The sequence below is a fragment of the Dendrobates tinctorius genome, unplaced genomic scaffold, assembly GCF_039654945.1.
Source record: "Dendrobates tinctorius isolate UK_male_01 unplaced genomic scaffold, ASM3965494v1 ptg000196l, whole genome shotgun sequence".
Classification (NCBI taxonomy): domain Eukaryota; kingdom Metazoa; phylum Chordata; class Amphibia; order Anura; family Dendrobatidae; genus Dendrobates; species Dendrobates tinctorius.
In genome coordinates, this window is record NW_027361863.1 from 20,423,557 (window position 1) to 20,442,563 (window position 19,007).

The window sequence follows — 19,007 nt, forward strand, 5'->3', positions numbered from 1 at the left end:
CAAATATAGCACATAACAAAGCACATGGAGAGAAAATTTACATGCAGAAATATATAAAGTGCTGGTGCAACAATAAAGTGATTACATGATGAGCCTCATATATCAAAAGCTGTCGTATATTCCATAGTACTTAAATGACAAAATCATGCACAAAGGATTTTAATTGACCACATGACATTGCTGGTTTTCCCATATCTGGTCTCCTCAAAAAGGGAACAAGGCACTTAATGAAAATAAATGATATAAATATAGGGAGACAATCAGGTATGGAAAAGTGAACCACATGGCTCTTATAAAGAAACAATTATATAAAATATATTTAACAGGAATTAAAGATCACCCAGGGTCCCCCTGACGTGCGTTTCGATGGATATCTTCCTCATAAGAGGTGCTCAACCTCCCGATTCAAAAAACCACCTTTTTATACCTGAATGTGGAACTCATAATCCCCCATACAATGTAAATCACCTGTGAAGTGCCCGGCTTCTGACTTCCACATTACGTCATTCTGGGTTCATGTTTCCCGGAAATGTGCCCCCGTAAAAAATGCCGTGCTTTAGTGATTAGACAGCACTGTCATAGTTACGCGATTCCTGGAAGTGCACCCTCACGGTCGTCCTGGTAACGACTCTCCCGTGCATTCAACGATAACCGGAAGTACAAGCGTCATCTTTGTTCCCCAGTGAAAGGAAGTGTACTCCGTTGTCTTGGAGATACTACGTCACATGGGCACTTCACAGGTGCTCGCTCCATTGTAGGGCAGATGTTGAGAAGGAATTCATAATAATTTTATATCTAATATATAAAGCTCAATGTGGGTGTGTATGTGTGTGTATGTCCAGGATTGGCATTCGCACCGTCGCAGCTACAGCCACAAAATTTGGGACAGTCACACGTCTGGACCCCGAGAGCCTCATAGGCTATGTTGTGAGGCGAAATTTTAACCCCGCACATTCCAATTCACCAAACAATTTTGCTCCTATCTACATAATGGGGAAAAAGTGAAAGAAAAAGTGTTGGAGGCAAATTGACAGCTGCCAGATGTGAACAAGGGGGACTGAAAGAATGAGAGCGATGGCGCCAAAGAGTATATACCATACAGCTGCTAAGGTGGGGCCCTGACATGGGATACTCACCACACACGGGGATATGAACACACACACAAAATGCGCCACACACTACCACGTGCTTCACCACATATACCACCCTCAGCACACATTTCACCACACATACACCAACCTCGCCACATAAAAGTCGAAACACAAAAGTCGCCACTCAAAACTCGCCACGCTGTCCCCGAGCTGTTTAAAAGATGAAAAATGAGCTGTGATTGGTTGCTATCAGCAACAGTTTTCTTTGTAGACTGTTGTGGTAACTGAGGCCTATTATTCTTATCATTTCTATGGTGTTATCGTCCTTCTGTAAAGCTGGAAATAATACAATTTATTACCGTGCCAACACAGAGCACCCTCTGACACAGACTGCAGGGGAAGCCCAGTATCACACAGGAGAGGATTAGATACACGGCTCAGCAGACAGTATCACACAGGATAGGATTAGATACACAGCTCAGCAGTCAGTATCACACAGGATAGGATTAGATACACGGCTCAGCAGTCAGTATCACACAGGAGAGGATTAGATACATGGCTCAGCAGTCAGTATCACACAGGATAGGATTAGATACACAGCTCAGCAGACAGTATCACACAGGATAGGATTAGATACACAGCTCAGCAGACAGTATCACACAGGATAGGATTAGATACATGGCTCAGCAGTCAGTATCACACAGGAGAGGATTAGATACACGGCTCAGCAGACAGTATCACACAGGATAGGATTAGATACACAGCTCAGCAGACAGTATCACACAGGAGAGGATTAGATACACAGCTCAGCAGTCAGTATCACACAGGATAGGATTAGATACACGGCTCAGCAGTCAGTATCACACAGGAGAGGATTAGATACATGGCTCAGCAGTCAGTATCACACAGGATAGGATTAGATACACAGCTCAGCAGTCAGTATCACACAGGATAGGATTAGATACACAGCTCAGCAGTCAGTATCACACAGGATAGGATTAGATGCACGGTTTCTATGTGCAATTTAATCATTATAATTTGTTATAACTAACCACAGTTGGTTACTATGTTCAGGCAATGCCGGGCTCTTCAGCTAGTTAATATTTATATTTATTTACGCAGGTAGACTTCTCTACAGATGAGCACTGAATGATATCTAATAGATTGTTCACTGCACATAGGCTGCTATTTTTCTCAGCAGCACAAGTCTGTTTACACAGAACAATGTGCTGCCGAGAACGTTGATCATTGCGCATCACAAAAGATCATTTCACAGAATGGAAGATGGTTTTTCTCCTTTGTCGGGTGAATGGACATCTGTTTAGACAGTAAGATTATAGTGAAACAAGCCTTCTTCTTGTAAATAGTCCAAAGAAGGCACAAAATAATTTTTTAAAAGAAGTTTGAATAATGATAATAAAGAGGAAAGAATAGAAAAAAAATCAAATCACCACCCCTTTTCCCTATTAAAAAAAACATCTTTGGTATCACCATGTTGTCAAAAGTCAAGTCTGTTAAAATGTACAATTAATTGGATGGTTAAATGGCGTAAAAAGAAAGAAAAATAATTGAAAGTCCGCTAATTTACAAAAATTGGTGAAAATGTATAAAGCGTGAAATTTTGCTAAATAAAACTAAATCTGCGGGTGAGTGGGACCGATGTGTGGGACGTACATCAGCACAGGTGCGACGCTTTACATTGTGATTAGATACAAACTGACGACAGTTTCCACTTCTGCTTCTCTACTAAATATTACTCTGTTTCTGCAGTCAGATACAGTCCAGCTCAGACAGTACCGGACGATCATTTATTAACCCACCTTCACATTTGTAACACTCGATACTGTATCCACATCCGGAAAACCTAGAAAGTCAGAAAACCCGAAGACTCAAAAATCAGACAAACCGCACTAACTATAAAAATAGTAATTACCATATTTTTCAGATTTTAAGACGCACAGTTTGGGGGAAAATTTTGGAGAAAATTTTGGGGAAAATGGGGGTGCGTCTTATAGTCCAAATGTACTCAAGAGGAGTGTGGCGGCAGCTGTAGTCAGGAGATTCTGAGGGCCCTGGGATGGGAAGAGAAGGTTTTCAGTGGTAAAACGCTGCATGTCGTTGATCTGACTCCCATCCCAGGCTGGTGCGTCAGGTTCGGCGGTGCACGGTGTTGCGAGGGCTCCGTTGACATTTTGTGAAAACCCCGAGCCCGAGCATTTCCATTGGTCCAATGCAGTGGACTCCTGGAAAATGACCACCGGAGGTGGCGCATGCGCAGATTGAGATCTCGGCAACGATTGGTTTTGTGGCGTCATTTGTGCCGTTTTTGGTAGGCAAGCTTTGCCAGCTGTTGTTTATGTATCCCCACTCACAAAAAATGGAATAGAAGCAATCAGAAAGTCATATGATACCAGCTCCAAAGTGGTATTGAGAAAAACTGCAAAAAACAAGACCTGTCACAGCTCTGTCAATGGAAAAATTGAGAACCGATGCACTGGAGAAAAATAAAGCCAAGTGCTCTGTGTTGTGAATCCAAACTTGCCATTGCAAAGCAACATCCCAGAGATTAAATACATCAATATGTCATTAATGTGCGGCCCATTTTTTACTTTTTAATAGGAAGGAATAGAAAAATTTTCTTCATCTGAGAAAAACTGGAACGATTGCAAAAAAATGACCTCTTGACATTACAGATCTCAGAGGCATTCCCTCTCACAGATGTGCGCTCAGCCGGTGCCATACACAGACATATTAATGAGGAATCAGAGGAGCGCCCCCTGCTGGAGCAGGAGGGGATTACACCCGGGTTATTACCACGTTGGGCTCGGCTCCCTCCGGCTGTGTATACTGGCAGCACAGAAATACACGGCTCCATCATCTCTGGCAGAGGCTTGTAGGGTCAGTTTGGACTCGTAGACCGTAGGCCTGTGTAGGGACCACCGCTGCTTATAGTCAGCCTCCATGTCCTCAGAGTTCTCGTTTATGGAAAACACCATGAGCTTCAGTCCTTGATCAGGTTTCTGCTGATACCAGAACATGTTGTAGTAGGTGCCATCATCCTGCGTGCATCTCAGCTCCACTTTCTCCCCAGTCTTCACTATCTGAAGCTTCTCCAACTGATCCACGAGAACTGCACCGCAGCCTGGTAGGGACACAAGGACAGGAGGAAAAGCTGGGAAGCAGCCGAAACTGACCCCGGGAGCTGACAATCCATTCACAGCAGTTATATCTCCCTGACCCCAGGAGCTGATAATCCATCCACAGCAGTTATATCTCCCTGACCCCAGGAACTGACAATCCATCCACAGCAGTGATATCTCCCTGACCCCAGGAGCTGATAATCCATCCACAGCAGTTATATCTCCCTGACCCCAGGAGCTGATAATCCATCCACAGCAGTTATATCTCCCTGACCCCAGGAACTGACAATCCATCCACAGCAGTTATATCTCCCTGACCTCAGGAGCTGACAATCCATCCACAGCAGTTATATCTCCCTGACCCCAGGAGCTGATAATCCATCCACAGCAGTTATATCTCCCTGACCCCAGGAGCTGACAATCCATCCACAGCAGTTATATCTCCCTGACCCCAGGAGCTGACAATCCATCCACAGCAGTTATATCTCCCTAACCGCAGGAGCTGACAATCCATCCACAGCAGTTATATCTCCCCGACCTCAGGAGCTGACAATCCATCCACAGCAGTTATATCTCCCTGACCTCAGGAGCTGACAATCCATCCACAGCAGTTATATCTCCCTGACCCCAGGAGCTGACAATCCATCCACAGCAGTTATATCTCCCTGACCGCAGGAGCTGACAATCCATCCACAGCAGTTATATCTCCCTGACCTCAGGAGCTGACAATCCATCCACAGCAGTTATATCTCCCTGACCCCAGGAACTGACAATCCATCCACAGCAGTTATATCTCTCCGACCCCAGGAGCTGACAATCCATCCACAGCAGTTATATCTCCCTGACCCCAGGAACTGACAATCCATCCACAGCAGTTATATCTCCCCGACCCCAGGAGCTGACAATCCATCCACAGCAGTTATATCTCCCTGACCTCAGGAGCTGACAATCCATCCACAGCAGTTATATCTCCCTGACCCCAGGAACTGACAATCCATCCACAGCAGTTATATCTCCCCGACCCCAGGAGCTGACAATCCATCCACAGCAGTTATATCTCCCCGACCTCAGGAGCTGACAATCCATCCACAGCAGTTATATCTCCCCGACCCCAGGAACTGACAATCCATCCACAGCAGTTATATCTCCCCGACCTCAGGAGCTGACAATCCATCCACAGCAGTTATATCTCCCTGACCCCAGGAGCTGACAATCCATCCACAGCAGTTATATCTCCCCGACCTCAGGAGCTGACAATCCATCCACAGCAGTTATATCTCCCCGACCTCAGGAGCTGACAATCCATCCACAGCAGTTATATCTCCCTGACCCCAGGAGCTGACAATCCATCCACAGCTGTTATATCTCCCCGACCTCAGGAGCTGACAATCCATCCACAGCAGTTATATCTCCCTGACCCCAGGAGCTGACAATCCATCCACAGCAGTTATATCTCCCTGACCCCAGGAGCTGACAATCCATCCACAGCAGTTATATATCCCCCGACCCCAGGATCTGACAATCCACCAACAGCAGTTATATCTCCCTGACCCCAGGAGATGACAATCCATCCACAGCAGTTATATCTCCCTGACCCCAGGAGCTGACAATCCATCCACAGCAGTTATATCTCCCCGACCCCAGGAGCTGACAATCCATCCACAGCAGTTATATCTCCCCGACCCCAGGAGCTGACAATCCATCCACAGCAGTTATATCTCCCTGACCCCAGGAACTGACAATCCATCCACAGCAGTTATATCTCCCTGACCCCAGGAGCTGACAATCCATCCACAGCAGTTATATCTCCCCGACCCCAGGAGCTGACAATCCATCCACAGCAGTTATATCTCCCCGACCCCAGGAGCTGACAATCCATCCACAGCAGTTATATCTCCCTGACCCCAGGAGCTGACAATCCATCCACAGCAGTTATATCTCCCCGACCCCAGGAGCTGACAATCCATCCACAGCAGTTATATCTCCCCGACCCCAGGAGCTGACAATCCATCCACAGCAGTTATATCTCCCTGACCCCAGGAGCTGACAATCCATCCACAGCAGTTATATCTCCCCGACCCCAGGAGCTGACAATCCATCCACAGCAGTTATATCTCCCTGTCCCCAGGAGCTGACAATCCATCCACAGCAGTTATATCTCCCTGACCTCAGGAGCTGACAATCCATCCACAGCAGTTATATCTCCCTGTCCCCAGGAGCTGACAATCCATCCACAGCAGTTATATCTCCCTGACCCCAGGAGCTGACAATCCATCCACAGCAGTTATATCTCCCCGACCCCAGGAGCTGACAATCCATCCACAGCAGTTATATCTCCCCAACCCCAGGAGCTGACAATCCATCCACAGTTATATCTCCCCGACCCCAGGAACTGACAATCCATCCACAGCAGTTATATCTCCCCGACCCCAGGAGCTGACAATCCATCCACAGCAGTTATATCTCCCCGACCCCAGGAGCTGACAATCCATCCACAGCAGTTATATCTCCCCGACCCCAGGAGCTGACAATCCATCCACAGCAGTTATATCTCCCTGACCCCAGGAGCTGACAATCCATCCACAGCAGTTATATCTCCCCGACCCCAGGAGCTGACAATCCATCCACAGCAGTTATATCTCCCTGTCCCCAGGAGCTGACAATCCATCCACAGCAGTTATATCTCCCTGACCGCAGGAGCTGACAATCCATCCACAGCAGTTATATCTCCCTGACCCCAGGAGGTGACAATCCATCCACAGCAGTTAAATCTCCCTGACCTCAGGAGCTGACAATCCATCCACAGCAGTTATATCTCCCTGTCCCCAGGAGCTGACAATCCATCCACAGCAGTTATATCTCCCCGACCCCAGGAGCTGACAATCCATCCACAGCAGTTAAATCTCCCGGACCTCAGGAGCTGACAATGCATCCACAGCAGTTATATCTCCCTGACCGCAGGAGCTGACAATCCATCCACAGCAGTAATATCTCCCTGACCCCAGGAACTGACAATCCATCCACAGCAGTTATATCTCCTTGACCTCAGGAGCTGACAATCCATCCACAGCAGTTATATCTCCCTGACCCCAGGAGCTGACAATCCATCCACAGCAGTTATATCTCCCTGTCCCCAGGAGTTGACAATCCATCCACAGCAGTTATATCTCCCTGTCCCCAGGAGCTGACAATCCATCCACAGCAGTTATATCTCCCTGACCCCAGGAGCTGACAATCCATCCACAGCAGTTATATCTCCCTGACCCCAGGAGCTGAAAATCCATCCACAGCAGTTATATCTCCCTGACCCCAGGAGCTGACAATCCACCCACAGCAGTTATATCTCCCTGACCCCAGGAGCTGACAATCCATCCACAGCAGTAATATCTCCCTGACCCCAGGAGCTGACAATCCATCCACAGCAGTTATATCTCCCTGACCCCAGGAGCTGACAATCCATCCACAGCAGTTATATCTCCCTGACCCCAGGAGCTGACAATCCATTCACAGCAGTAATATCTCCCTGACCCCAGGAGCTGACTATCCATCCACAGCAGTTATATCTCCCTGACCCCAGGAGCTGACAATCCATCCACAGCAGTAATATCTCCCTGACCCCAGGAGCTGACAATCCATCCACAGCAGTTATATCTCCCTGACCCCAAGAGCTGACAATCCATCCACAGCAGTTATATCTCCCCAACCCCAGGAGCTGACAATCCATCCACAGCAGTTATATCTCCCTGACCCCAGGAGCTGACAATCCATCCACAGCAGTAATATCTCCCTGACCCCAGGAGCTGACAATCCATCCACAGCAGTTATATCTCCCTGACCCCAAGAGCTGACAATCCATCCACAGCAGTTATATCTCCCCAACCCCAGGAGCTGACTATCCATCCACAGCAGTTATATCTCCCTGACCCCAGGAGCTGACAATCCATCCACAGCAGTAATATCTCCCTGACCCCAGGAGCTGACAATCCATCCACAGCAGTTATATCTCCCTGACCCCAAGAGCTGACAATCCATCCACAGCAGTTATATCTCCTCGACCCCAGGAGCTGACAATCCATCCATAGCAGTTATATCTCCCTGACCTCAGGAGCTGACAATCCATCCACAGCAGTTATATCTCCCTGACCCCAGGAGCTGACAATCTGTCCACAGCAGTTATATCTCCCTGACCCCAGGAACTGACAATCCATCCACAGCAGTTATATCTCCCTGACCCCAGGAGCTGACAATCTGTCCACAGCAGTTATATCTCCCTGACCCCAGGAGCTGACAATCCATCCACAGCAGTTATATCTCCCTGTCCCCAGGAGCTGACAATCCATCCACAGCAGTTATATCTCCCTGTCCCCAGGAGCTGACAATCCATCCACAGCAGTTATATCTCCCTGACCCCAGGAGCTGACAATCCATCCACAGCAGTTATATCTCCCTGTCCCCAGGAGCTGATAATCCATCCACAGCAGTTATATCTCCCTGACCCCAGGAGATGACAATCCACCCACAGCAGTTATATCTCCCCGACCCCAGGAACTGACAATCCACCCACAGCAGTTATATCTCCCTGACCTCAGGAGCTGACAATCCATCCACAGCAGTTATATCTCCCTGACCCCAGGAGCTGACAATCCACCCACAGCAGTTATATCTCCCCGACCCCAGGAACTGACAATCCACCCACAGCAGTTATATCTCCCTGACCTCAGGAGCTGACAATCCACCCACAGCAGTTATATCTCCCCGACCCCAGGAACTGACAATCCACCCACAGCAGTTATATCTCCCTGACCCCAGGAGCTGACAATCCACCCACAGCAGTTATATCTCCCCGACCCCAGGAACTGACAATCCACCCACAGCAGTTATATCTCCCTGACCCCAGGAGCTGACAATCCACCCACAGCAGTTATATCTCCCTGACCTCAGGAGCTGACAATCCACCCACAGCAGTTATATCTCCCTGACCCCAGGAACTGACAATCCACCCACAGCAGTTATATCTCCCTGACCCCAGGAGCTGACAATCCACCCACAGCAGTTATATCTCCCCGACCCCAGGAACTGACAATCCACCCACAGCAGTTATATCTCCCTGACCCCAGGAGCTGACAATCCACCCACAGCAGTTATATCTCCCCGACCCCAGGAACTGACAATCCACCCACAGCAGTTATATCTCCCTGACCCCAGGAGCTGACAATCCATCCACAGCAGTTATATCTCCCTGACCTCAGGAGCTGACAATCCATCCTCATCTGCACCAGACTCTTTTATACACACCACTGTTTATTGATGACTTACTTGGAAGAAGGGTAAATGCAGAAAGCAGCAGGACTAGGGTCCTCATCATCTCCAGGTGATGGATCATCTCGGAATAATGTATGGACTTCTATGAGAGATTCCAAATTCGCGTTCACGAGATCGGCGCTGAGGATTTTGGCGTCTGATTCTTCACTCTGATTGGTGGTTGCCACTTCCTATTATTGTAACTTTATGTTTCCTGTTCTGTTTAACCCCTTCTTTTTCCTTGTCATGATTTTTACATGGACCAAAATTTGAGGTTGTTTTCAACGATTCCCAGACATCGATTATTCTGCCCCTCTTACTGCGAATCTATCAGTCTCCACCCCGATTCTCTATGTTGGCGTCTCCTTCCTTCTTATTTCAAAGGAAAGACGTTTGGGGCACAGAAATGATTTCTTCTACAGTTAGTCAAAAACAGGAAAAAAGAAAAAACCTTTAAAAAAAAAGCGCAGTCTGCGGCAAAGTGAAGGACAAATGACGGCAGCGCCTCGGTCCCCACTACAGTCAGTGATGGACGTCGGGAAATGTTGGTTTTCATTGTTTGACAAATCCATCAACTTCCATGTTTCTGTTCTTTTAATAAAACAGGGAAATGAAAATGGCAGCACAGATACGACGCCGGTCTCCCAGGAGGCGATAAGATTGGCATTTCACATGGAATCCTCTGGATTAATATGTGCCAGAAATTGAAACTTAAAAGTGGAGAGAGGAGCGAAAAGTTAAAAAGTAAAACACTTATGGGGCGACATTATTCTACAAGCCTTCTATAAATTTTTATTTATTTTTTTTTTAATCCATCACTAGAGATGAGCAAATCCATTCGAGGAGAATCAAATTCGCTTCTAATTTCACAAAAAAATTTAGATTTTTCCAGAACAAATTTGTAATTTGATTTGATCGAATCAAGCAAAATGACAGCTCCTTAGCTTTATTCTCTTTAGGGCTGGAAAAGAGATAAAAAATAAAAAGAAACCTTTAATTGACCTTTACCCTCACCTGTTCTGACACTGCAGCTTATACGCAAGCTCACTTCCTCACATCTCCTCTGCCGTATCACTTCCTCGCATCTCCTCTGCCATATCACTTCCTTGCAGCTCCTCCACCGACTCACTTCCACCCAGCTCCTCCACCGGCTCACTTCTTTGCAGCTCCTCAACCAGCTCACTTCATCCCAGCTCCTCCACCGGCTCACTTCTTTGCAGTTTCTCCACCAGCTCACTTCCTTGCAGCTCCTCCGCCGACTCACTTCCACCCAGCTCCTCCACCGGCTCACTTCTTTGCAGTTTCTCCACCGGCTCACTTCTTTGCAGCTCCTCAACCGGCTCACTTCCTCCCAGCTCCTCCACCAGCATACTTCCTCCCAGCTCCTCCACTGGCTCACTTCCTCGCAGCTCCTCCACTGGCTCACTTCCTCACAGCTCCTCCGCCGGCTCACTTCCTCGCAGCTCCTCCGCCGGCTCACTTCCTCGCAGCTCCTCCACCGGCTCACTTCCTCACAGCTCCTCCGCCGGCTCACTTCCTCGCAGCTCCTCCACCGGCTCACTTCTTTGCAGCTCCTCCACCTTCTCTCTTCCTTGCAGCTCCTCTGCCAGCTCACTTCTTTACAGTTCTTCCACCGGCTCACTTCCTCGCAGCTCCTCCGCCGGCTCACTTCCTCGCAGTTCCTCTGCCGGCTCACTTCTTCGCAGCTCCTCCACTGGCTCACTTCCTCGCAGCTCCTCCGCCGGCTCACTTCCTCGCAGCTCCTCCACCGGCTCACTTCCTCACAGCTCCTCCACCGGCTCACTTCCTCGCAGCTCCTCCACCGACTCACTTCCTCGCAGCTCCTCCACCGGCTCACTTCCTCGCAGCTCCTCCGTCGGCTCACTTCCTCGCAGCTCCTCCGCCGGCTCACTTCCTCGCAGCTCCTCCACCGGCTCACTTCTTTGCAGTTTCTCCACCAGCTCACTTCCTTGCAGCTCCTCCGCCGACTCACTTCCACCCAGCTCCTCCACCGGCTCACTTCTTTGCAGTTTCTCCACCGGCTCACTTCTTTGCAGCTCCTCAACCGGCTCACTTCCTCCCAGCTCCTCCACCAGCATACTTCCTCCCAGCTCCTCCACTGGCTCACTTCCTCGCAGCTCCTCCACTGGCTCACTTCCTCACAGCTCCTCCGCCGGCTCACTTCCTCGCAGCTCCTCCGCCGGCTCACTTCCTCGCAGCTCCTCCACCGGCTCACTTCCTCACAGCTCCTCCGCCGGCTCACTTCCTCGCAGCTCCTCCACCGGCTCACTTCTTTGCAGCTCCTCCACCTTCTCTCTTCCTTGCAGCTCCTCTGCCAGCTCACTTCTTTACAGTTCTTCCACCGGCTCACTTCCTCGCAGCTCCTCCGCCGGCTCACTTCCTCGCAGTTCCTCTGCCGGCTCACTTCTTCGCAGCTCCTCCACTGGCTCACTTCCTCGCAGCTCCTCCGCCGGCTCACTTCCTCGCAGCTCCTCCACCGGCTCACTTCCTCACAGCTCCTCCACCGGCTCACTTCCTCGCAGCTCCTCCACCGACTCACTTCCTCGCAGCTCCTCCACCGGCTCACTTCCTCGCAGCTCCTCCGTCGGCTCACTTCCTCGCAGCTCCTCCGCCGGCTCACTTCCTCGCAGCTCCTCCGCCGGCTCACTTCCTCGCAGCTCCTCCGCCGGCTCACTTCCTCGCAGCTCCTCCGCCGGCTCACTTCCTCGCAGCTCCTCCGTCGGCTCACTTCCTCGCAGCTCCTCCACCGGCTCACTTCCTCGCAGCTCCTCCGCCGGCTCACTTCCTCGCAGCTCCTCCGTCGGCTCACTTCCTCGCAGCTCCTCCGCCGGCTCACTTCCTCGCAGCTCCTCCGTCGGCTCACTTCCTCGCAGCTCCTCCGCCGGCTCACTTCCTCGCAGCTCCTCCGTCGGCTCACTTCCTCGCAGCTCCTCCGCCGGCTCACTTCCTCGCAGCTCCTCCGTCGGCTCACTTCCTCGCAGCTCCTCCGCCGGCTCACTTCCTCGCAGCTCCTCCGCCGGCTCACTTCCTCGCAGCTCTTTGATGCCTCCGACGCTGACCAGACCTCAAATGATGTTATGTCGTCATGGAGCAAAGAACGTCATGACTTCACTTGAGGCCTGGTGAGCTCCGGAAGCTCCATAGAGAGAAGACTGAAGCCAGAGGGAGGAAATGAGCCAACAGCGAATTAGTCTGGGAGCTCCAGTTTTGGGACAGGTGAGGAGTGAGGTATGTTGTGCAACACTTTTTCATTTTTTAACCCTTCTGTTTGTTATGCTTTAGGGTCTGGAGAGTTCTTAGGTTATAAACAAATGACTTTTACTGGCAATTTATTTGACACAAATTGCCCAAATTTGAGCAAATCTGGAGCAGTTTTATCATTGACAGTTGACTACATTCACTATAAATCTGTCCACATCTAGTCCTGAGCTATGAATTAGATACATTGTATCTGCTTCTATTATTTGTATTTTTCTTTCTTGTTCTTTACTAAGCAGATCAGCGCCCCCTGCAGGAGCAGGAGGGGATTACACCCAGGTTATTACCATGCTGGGCTCAGCTCTCTCTGGCTGTGCTTACTGGCAGCACAGAAGTATACAGCTCCATCCTCTATGGCTGAGACTTCTACTGTCAGGTTGGACTCGTGGACCGTGGGCCTCTTTAGGGACCACCGCTGCTTATAGTCAGCCTCCATGTCCTCCGCGTTTGCTCCTGTTGAATACACCATGAGCTTCAGTCCTTGCCCCGCTTTCTGCTGATACCAGTACATTCCTAAATAATCATTCTGATCCTGTTTGCATCTCAGCTCCAGTTTATCCCCAGATTTCACAACCCGAAAGGTCTCATGTTGCTCCACCTTCACCGCTCTGCAGCCTGAGAAAAAGAAGGGGTTAACAATCAAAATCTCCTATAATGTCACCGTATATACCAATGATCGATGGTCCCTGACCGGAGACCCCCCATAAACCCCAACTCCAATACTGAAGTCCTAAAGTGCCATAATAATCTTGATCATCTGGTAGAGGATCATTTTACTTTATTAGTAAGTTTTCCTGCACCATCAGGCACCAAATTAATGAAATTCAGCAGGAAAATGTTCTACATAATTTGATAACAAAAAACGTACATGGGAGGAAAGAAAATGCAGAGAGAAGCAGGAGGGGAATCCTCATCATCTCACCCCAGGAGATGGGTCCGCTCGGTATAATGTACCGTCCTATAGGGCTGAGGCTCCTTGTATGTATGAATCGTCCCTTCTATTCTCAGCGGGAGGGATTAGTGGTTGTCACCAATTTCCTGTTTCTTGTTTTCAATTTAACCCTTGTTTTTCCAGTGTGATCAATGTATAACAGGGAGGAATGTGGCTAAACCAATAAGCACCACAGTACTGTAAGGAGAGGGGCATACTACCCAAGTTCCACCTTGAAGACACATGTATTGTTGCAGTGTATTCTAATGTGTAATGCGTAGGGTGATGTGCATTATTGGTGACAGTGTTGTGTTTTGTCCGATAGTAGGTAGAGTTGGGGTTAATGTTTGGGACTAGCCCAGAGTGGGAGGGGCTAATATGAAGGGACAGAGTTAGATAGAGTCCAAGGTGTAGTAAAAGAGGACCTATGGTCTGACTAATGAACAGAGCCCCAGGACGAGAGTGTCCCTGAGGTGAGCAGAGACCAAGACAGTAGATGGCATGATCCTGAGTAAAGAGAGAGAGGGAAAAAGACAAGTGGCTGAAGGACCGAGTGATGCACCGGAGACGGGTCCTGGGACAGAACGTCTAGCAGTACGGCCCAGAGTACATAACTCAGAGAGGTAACGGGCTAGGACGGAATGGAGAACAGGAAACGAAGAGAGTGCCCTGGTGGGAGTTCTAAGGCATCAGCAAGATGACAAGCTAAGTACCGGCCATATTGGCAAACTAGTTCCTTTAAGAGGGAGGAGGATGTGGAACCGCAGGTTGAGCTTAGGATTCTAACTAACTGGACTATAGTACTGAGCTGGACAATGGTGAAGATGTTGGACCGAGTGAGGCAGAACCGAGACATTCTGAGAAGGACGGGAAGAACGTGGGTGAAGATGATGAAGATGTCCCATGTGTTAAAGGAAATGTTGGTGAAGTTATGCACCTGCTATTTATTGTACATTGTTCCCTCCAAGTTATTGTTTAGTAAAAGACTGTAGGTCTCCCTCATTGAACTCTATAATGCCCGGTCCTGTCCAGCCGAATTCACCGGTATCATGCAGCCTGCAACGGCACCGCACCCCCACAGCACAAGGCCTCACACCACTATATCACCAACTGGGGATCTAAAATTCTCAAAAAAGTCCACTAATTATAAAATATCACTGACTTGTGTGGACTATCTAGGTAAAATGTAAATTTAATTTTAGATAGTAAAGTGACATACATCGGTGATAGATCCTCAGGGGTGGAGTTTGGTTAAATGATAAGTGTGGCAAATGTACAATATGTGTGCGAGCGTCTCACACGCACATTAGTGGACTTTTTGCATAGTTTAGGTCCTCATTTGCGGATATAGTTAAACGAGCTGCACCCCCACAGCTTGGTAATCATCTAGTCAGTGGGCAGTGTGTTCTTATGTCCTAAAGTGCGAGTAGCTAGGTATGGGTTATGGTGATGGTTCTTACAGTGTTCATAGGGTGCGAATGATTTATCGGCTGCAACTGCAGATATCAAGATTTTTTTTCTTCCTCGGAGACACAAATCTTGGTGGTTACACAATACAGGTCCCAGTTACAGGGATGCCGATTACAGGCTTGATGGCTACACTCCAGAAAGGCTCAGATGCATGAGAGCGCATATGTGTCTCAACTGTAACCATGATACCCAGGACAGCCGACAATGGCAGTTCTCATGCCTTACTCTTACCGACCACTTGCAGAACAGAAGACACCACCTTACATTCCTCATGGTCCCTTCCTTCCATCCTGGTCCCTTTTCTGTAATAATGTCACCTATCATGGCTCCTCCTGGGACCCTTCCGGGTATAATGTTCTCCATTCTGGGACCCTTCCTGGTATAGTGTCCCCCATCCTGGGACCCTTCCTGGTATAATATTCCCCATCATGTAATAATGTCCCTCACCCTCTGCTCCTTCCTGGTACAATCTAACCCATCCTGTTATAATGTCCCCTGTCCTGGGCCTCTTCCTGTTACAATTTCCCTCATCCTGGGCCCCTTCCTAGTATAATGTTCCCCCATTCCGATACCCTTTCTGGCATGTTCCCCATCCTTGTATAATGTCTCCCATCATGGACCTCTTCTTGGAATAATGTCCCCTATCCTTTAGCAATGTCCTTCATCCTGGGCCCCTTCCTGGTATAATGTCTCTGCCATTCTTTTCTAAAATATGAAAAAATAAATTATTCTTCTTATCTCCCTTCGCTCCTACAACATTCAGCATCGTTTTATATAGCATGTAGCTGATTTTGGCATGCCAACAATGCGCCACTCATGATGGACACGCCAACATCAGTGCTGGCCTCTGATTGACTGGCGGCATGTATTGCAATACAGAGACCCGGCGGGCCACCCTTCCACACAGACCCGGTGGTGCTCGCACCCTTTGTGTCTGCAATTGTTACACTTTTGAGTGGAGGGCATGGGGGCAACTTTGGCTCGCCATGCTGAATGCAGCTCTGCCCCTTGTTCCTATGCTTCAGCACCACCCATCTATGACCTGCCTCCAGGGCTGCCACGAGGAATTTCGGGGCTCCATACTGGCAAAATTTTTGGGGCCCCCTTGAGACTCCACCCCGCCTCCACCCCTCGAACTGTCCACAGTCCCACCGTTCTCTTTTGGAAAAACTTCACTTCTCACCAATCACACATTAACAGTTCCCATCACCAGATCACACATACAGCCAGCAGCCTTTGTTTTGGCCAAAAGATTTTTTAAGCTGCCACCACGACAAGGTAGACTCTTTTGGCCGAGCCCTACTCTACTCTATCCTATTAAATATTTGTTAAAATATGCAATACAATTTAGGTATATTTTTATTTATTTTTCAATTTTTAAAATGACCAATAATATCACATACAAGGAACAAATACCATCGCACCATGACCAGAATGTCCAGAACACCGCACTACACTTGCTCACATAGCAAGTGCGCGTGTCCTGAGTACAAAAACTGTGCTCAAAGACACCTGTGGAGCAGGGCAGCAGCGGTGACGATACGTGCTTCAGACTAACAGGACCTGAAGCATGTGACTGCTGGGGGCGTGGCCTAAACTCCACAGAGCTAGGAGCTACAGGGAAACTCCTAAAAAGGTAACTACTGGACAAGGCTACCAAGGGGCATAGACAGGTACGTAAACCAGATCAAGCCAGGGTCAAAGCATGAGATAGCATGACAGCACCAAAAGGATTAGACAGAACAGATAGTCGGGACGTAGCAAGAGATCAGTAATCCAGAACGGGCAATAGACGGTACAATAGGGGCATACGGTAACGGAGTAACAATAGCCAAGCCAGGAGGTCAGAACCGGAGAAGACAATACTACCAAAACGTGAGACAGAGCAGAGTGAGCGGACAGACCGGGTCATACACAGGAAGCAAACAAGCAATGCAGTATACACACACACCAGGGGGGGGGGTCAGACACACAGCCAGAATAACAGTATTGCTGACAGGGAATCCTAGTCTGGAGTGAGTATAAATACCCCTCCCAAATACAAAGGGAGGCCGTCAAAATTAACCCTGAGAGAGCAGGACTTTATCCATGTCCTATACCATGACACAGACACCATATTACCACGACATAGTGACCTATAATACCACATACAAGGGACAAATACCACCACACCATGACCATACACTATATTACCACCACACAGTGACCGAATAATAGCACATACAAGGAACAAATACAGCCACACCATTCCCGGACAGCATATTACCACCACATAGAGACTGAATACTACAATACTGATCATTAATAAAAAAAAAACACAATACTAATATCACCCTAAGTGGCATTATACACAGGAGATCTGTACTTAGTATGCAGTATCTGTGTACAGGTTGTAATTAAATCAGTTTCATAATATTTGCCTGAAAATAGAACCAAGAAAATCTTTTAACTGTCACACACAAAAAAGTCCTCACATGACTTTAAAAAAATACAAAAGTTAAAAGTTATGTCTCACTTAACTTTTATGTGTTTTTTTTTTAGGTCTCGCAGATGGTGGAAACACAAAAACGACTTTTTTATTATTTTTTTTCTCATTGTGCAAAAGGTACAAAATGTAATTCTGCTTATTTATTTGGCTTTTCCATAGTCACACCATATTGTAGAATAAAACAAGAACGACGTTATATTACAGCTCCCGGTGAATTGGAGAAATACAAAAAATAGCGGTGCTGTTAAAAAGACTTGAAAAAAAAAAGTTGAAATTTCTTTTTTTTTTTTTTATTCTTCAATGAAGTGTTTAAAAATTAATCAGTAGGTCATTTATACCCCAAAGTTGGGCAATGAAAAAAAAAAAAAAGAAAAATCTTTCTGCAACTATATCGATAAAATAGAATAAAAGTGCGAGACAATGATAAAAAAAAAAGATTATAAAAATTGCTGGGTCCTTAAACGAGTGTTATTAACAGGTAGGAAGGGTTTTTTTTTAAAAATTAAGGGGTTAATGAGCAGGATAATAACTCTGTCTGCAGAATGTGGCCCCCTGCAGGAGCCGGAGGGGATTACACCGGGGTTATTACCACCCTGGGCTCAGCTGCCTCCGGCTGTGTATACTGGCCGCACAGAAGTATACGGCTCCATCCTCTCTGGCGGAGGCTTTTAGGGTCAGGGTGGAATTATAGACGGTGGGCCTCTGTAGGGACCACCTGCCCTCATATTCCTTCTCCATGTCTTCGGATTTGGCGTCAAGTGATAGCACCATGAGCTTCAGCCCTCGCTCCGGCTTCTGCTGATACCAGGACATATAGAAATAATTGCTCTGATCCTGTTTGCATCTCAGCTCCGCTTTCCCCCCAGTCTTCACCATCAGAAGCTTCTCCTCCTGATCCACGCGAACCGCGCCGCAGCCTGGCAGGGACACAAGGGGTTAATGGGGTCTGACGCTTCACAAGTGATTGGGACACAGCTGAGATACTCCGGCTTAGATACACCAGCTTACATGGTAGGACGTATCCCAGGAGCAGAAGGAGAACCCTCATCATCTCATCGACCAAGTCTATGATGATGATGACGACGGTCTGCGTCTCTGGGGGACAGATGTGCAGGGCGCGCTCATTTCCTGTCTCCTCCTCAGCACCCGCAGGAATTCACAGGGACGGAAACCTCTATCTCATATCTATCTATCAATCTCTCTGTCTCTACGCCGGAGCAGTTCTCTGTGACGCCTTCTCTGCAGAGATCCCATGTGTCAGTCATGAGAAATCTAGTGTAGAACCAGATGCAAATCAGCCTGGAAGT

General features: G+C 48.2%; 1 long non-coding RNA gene and 1 gene segment (V, D, J or C); both read right to left on the minus strand.

Moving 5' to 3' along the window:
- Window positions 1-1,801: 1,801 nt before the first annotated feature.
- Window positions 1,802-9,704, minus strand: LOC141056287 (T cell receptor beta variable 6-1-like). The segment is given in 2 exon segments: window positions 1,802-4,233; window positions 9,548-9,704. Coding segments are annotated over 2 exon segments (399 nt in total).
- Window positions 9,705-16,558: 6,854 nt separating this feature from the next.
- Window positions 16,559-18,798, minus strand: LOC141056291 (uncharacterized). The gene is made up of 2 exons (XR_012221603.1): window positions 18,709-18,798; window positions 16,559-18,617 (listed from the first exon to the last, which is right to left on the minus strand). It is a non-coding gene; the product is annotated as an uncharacterized lncRNA (long non-coding RNA).
- Between the last annotated feature and the right edge of the window lie 209 nt (window positions 18,799-19,007).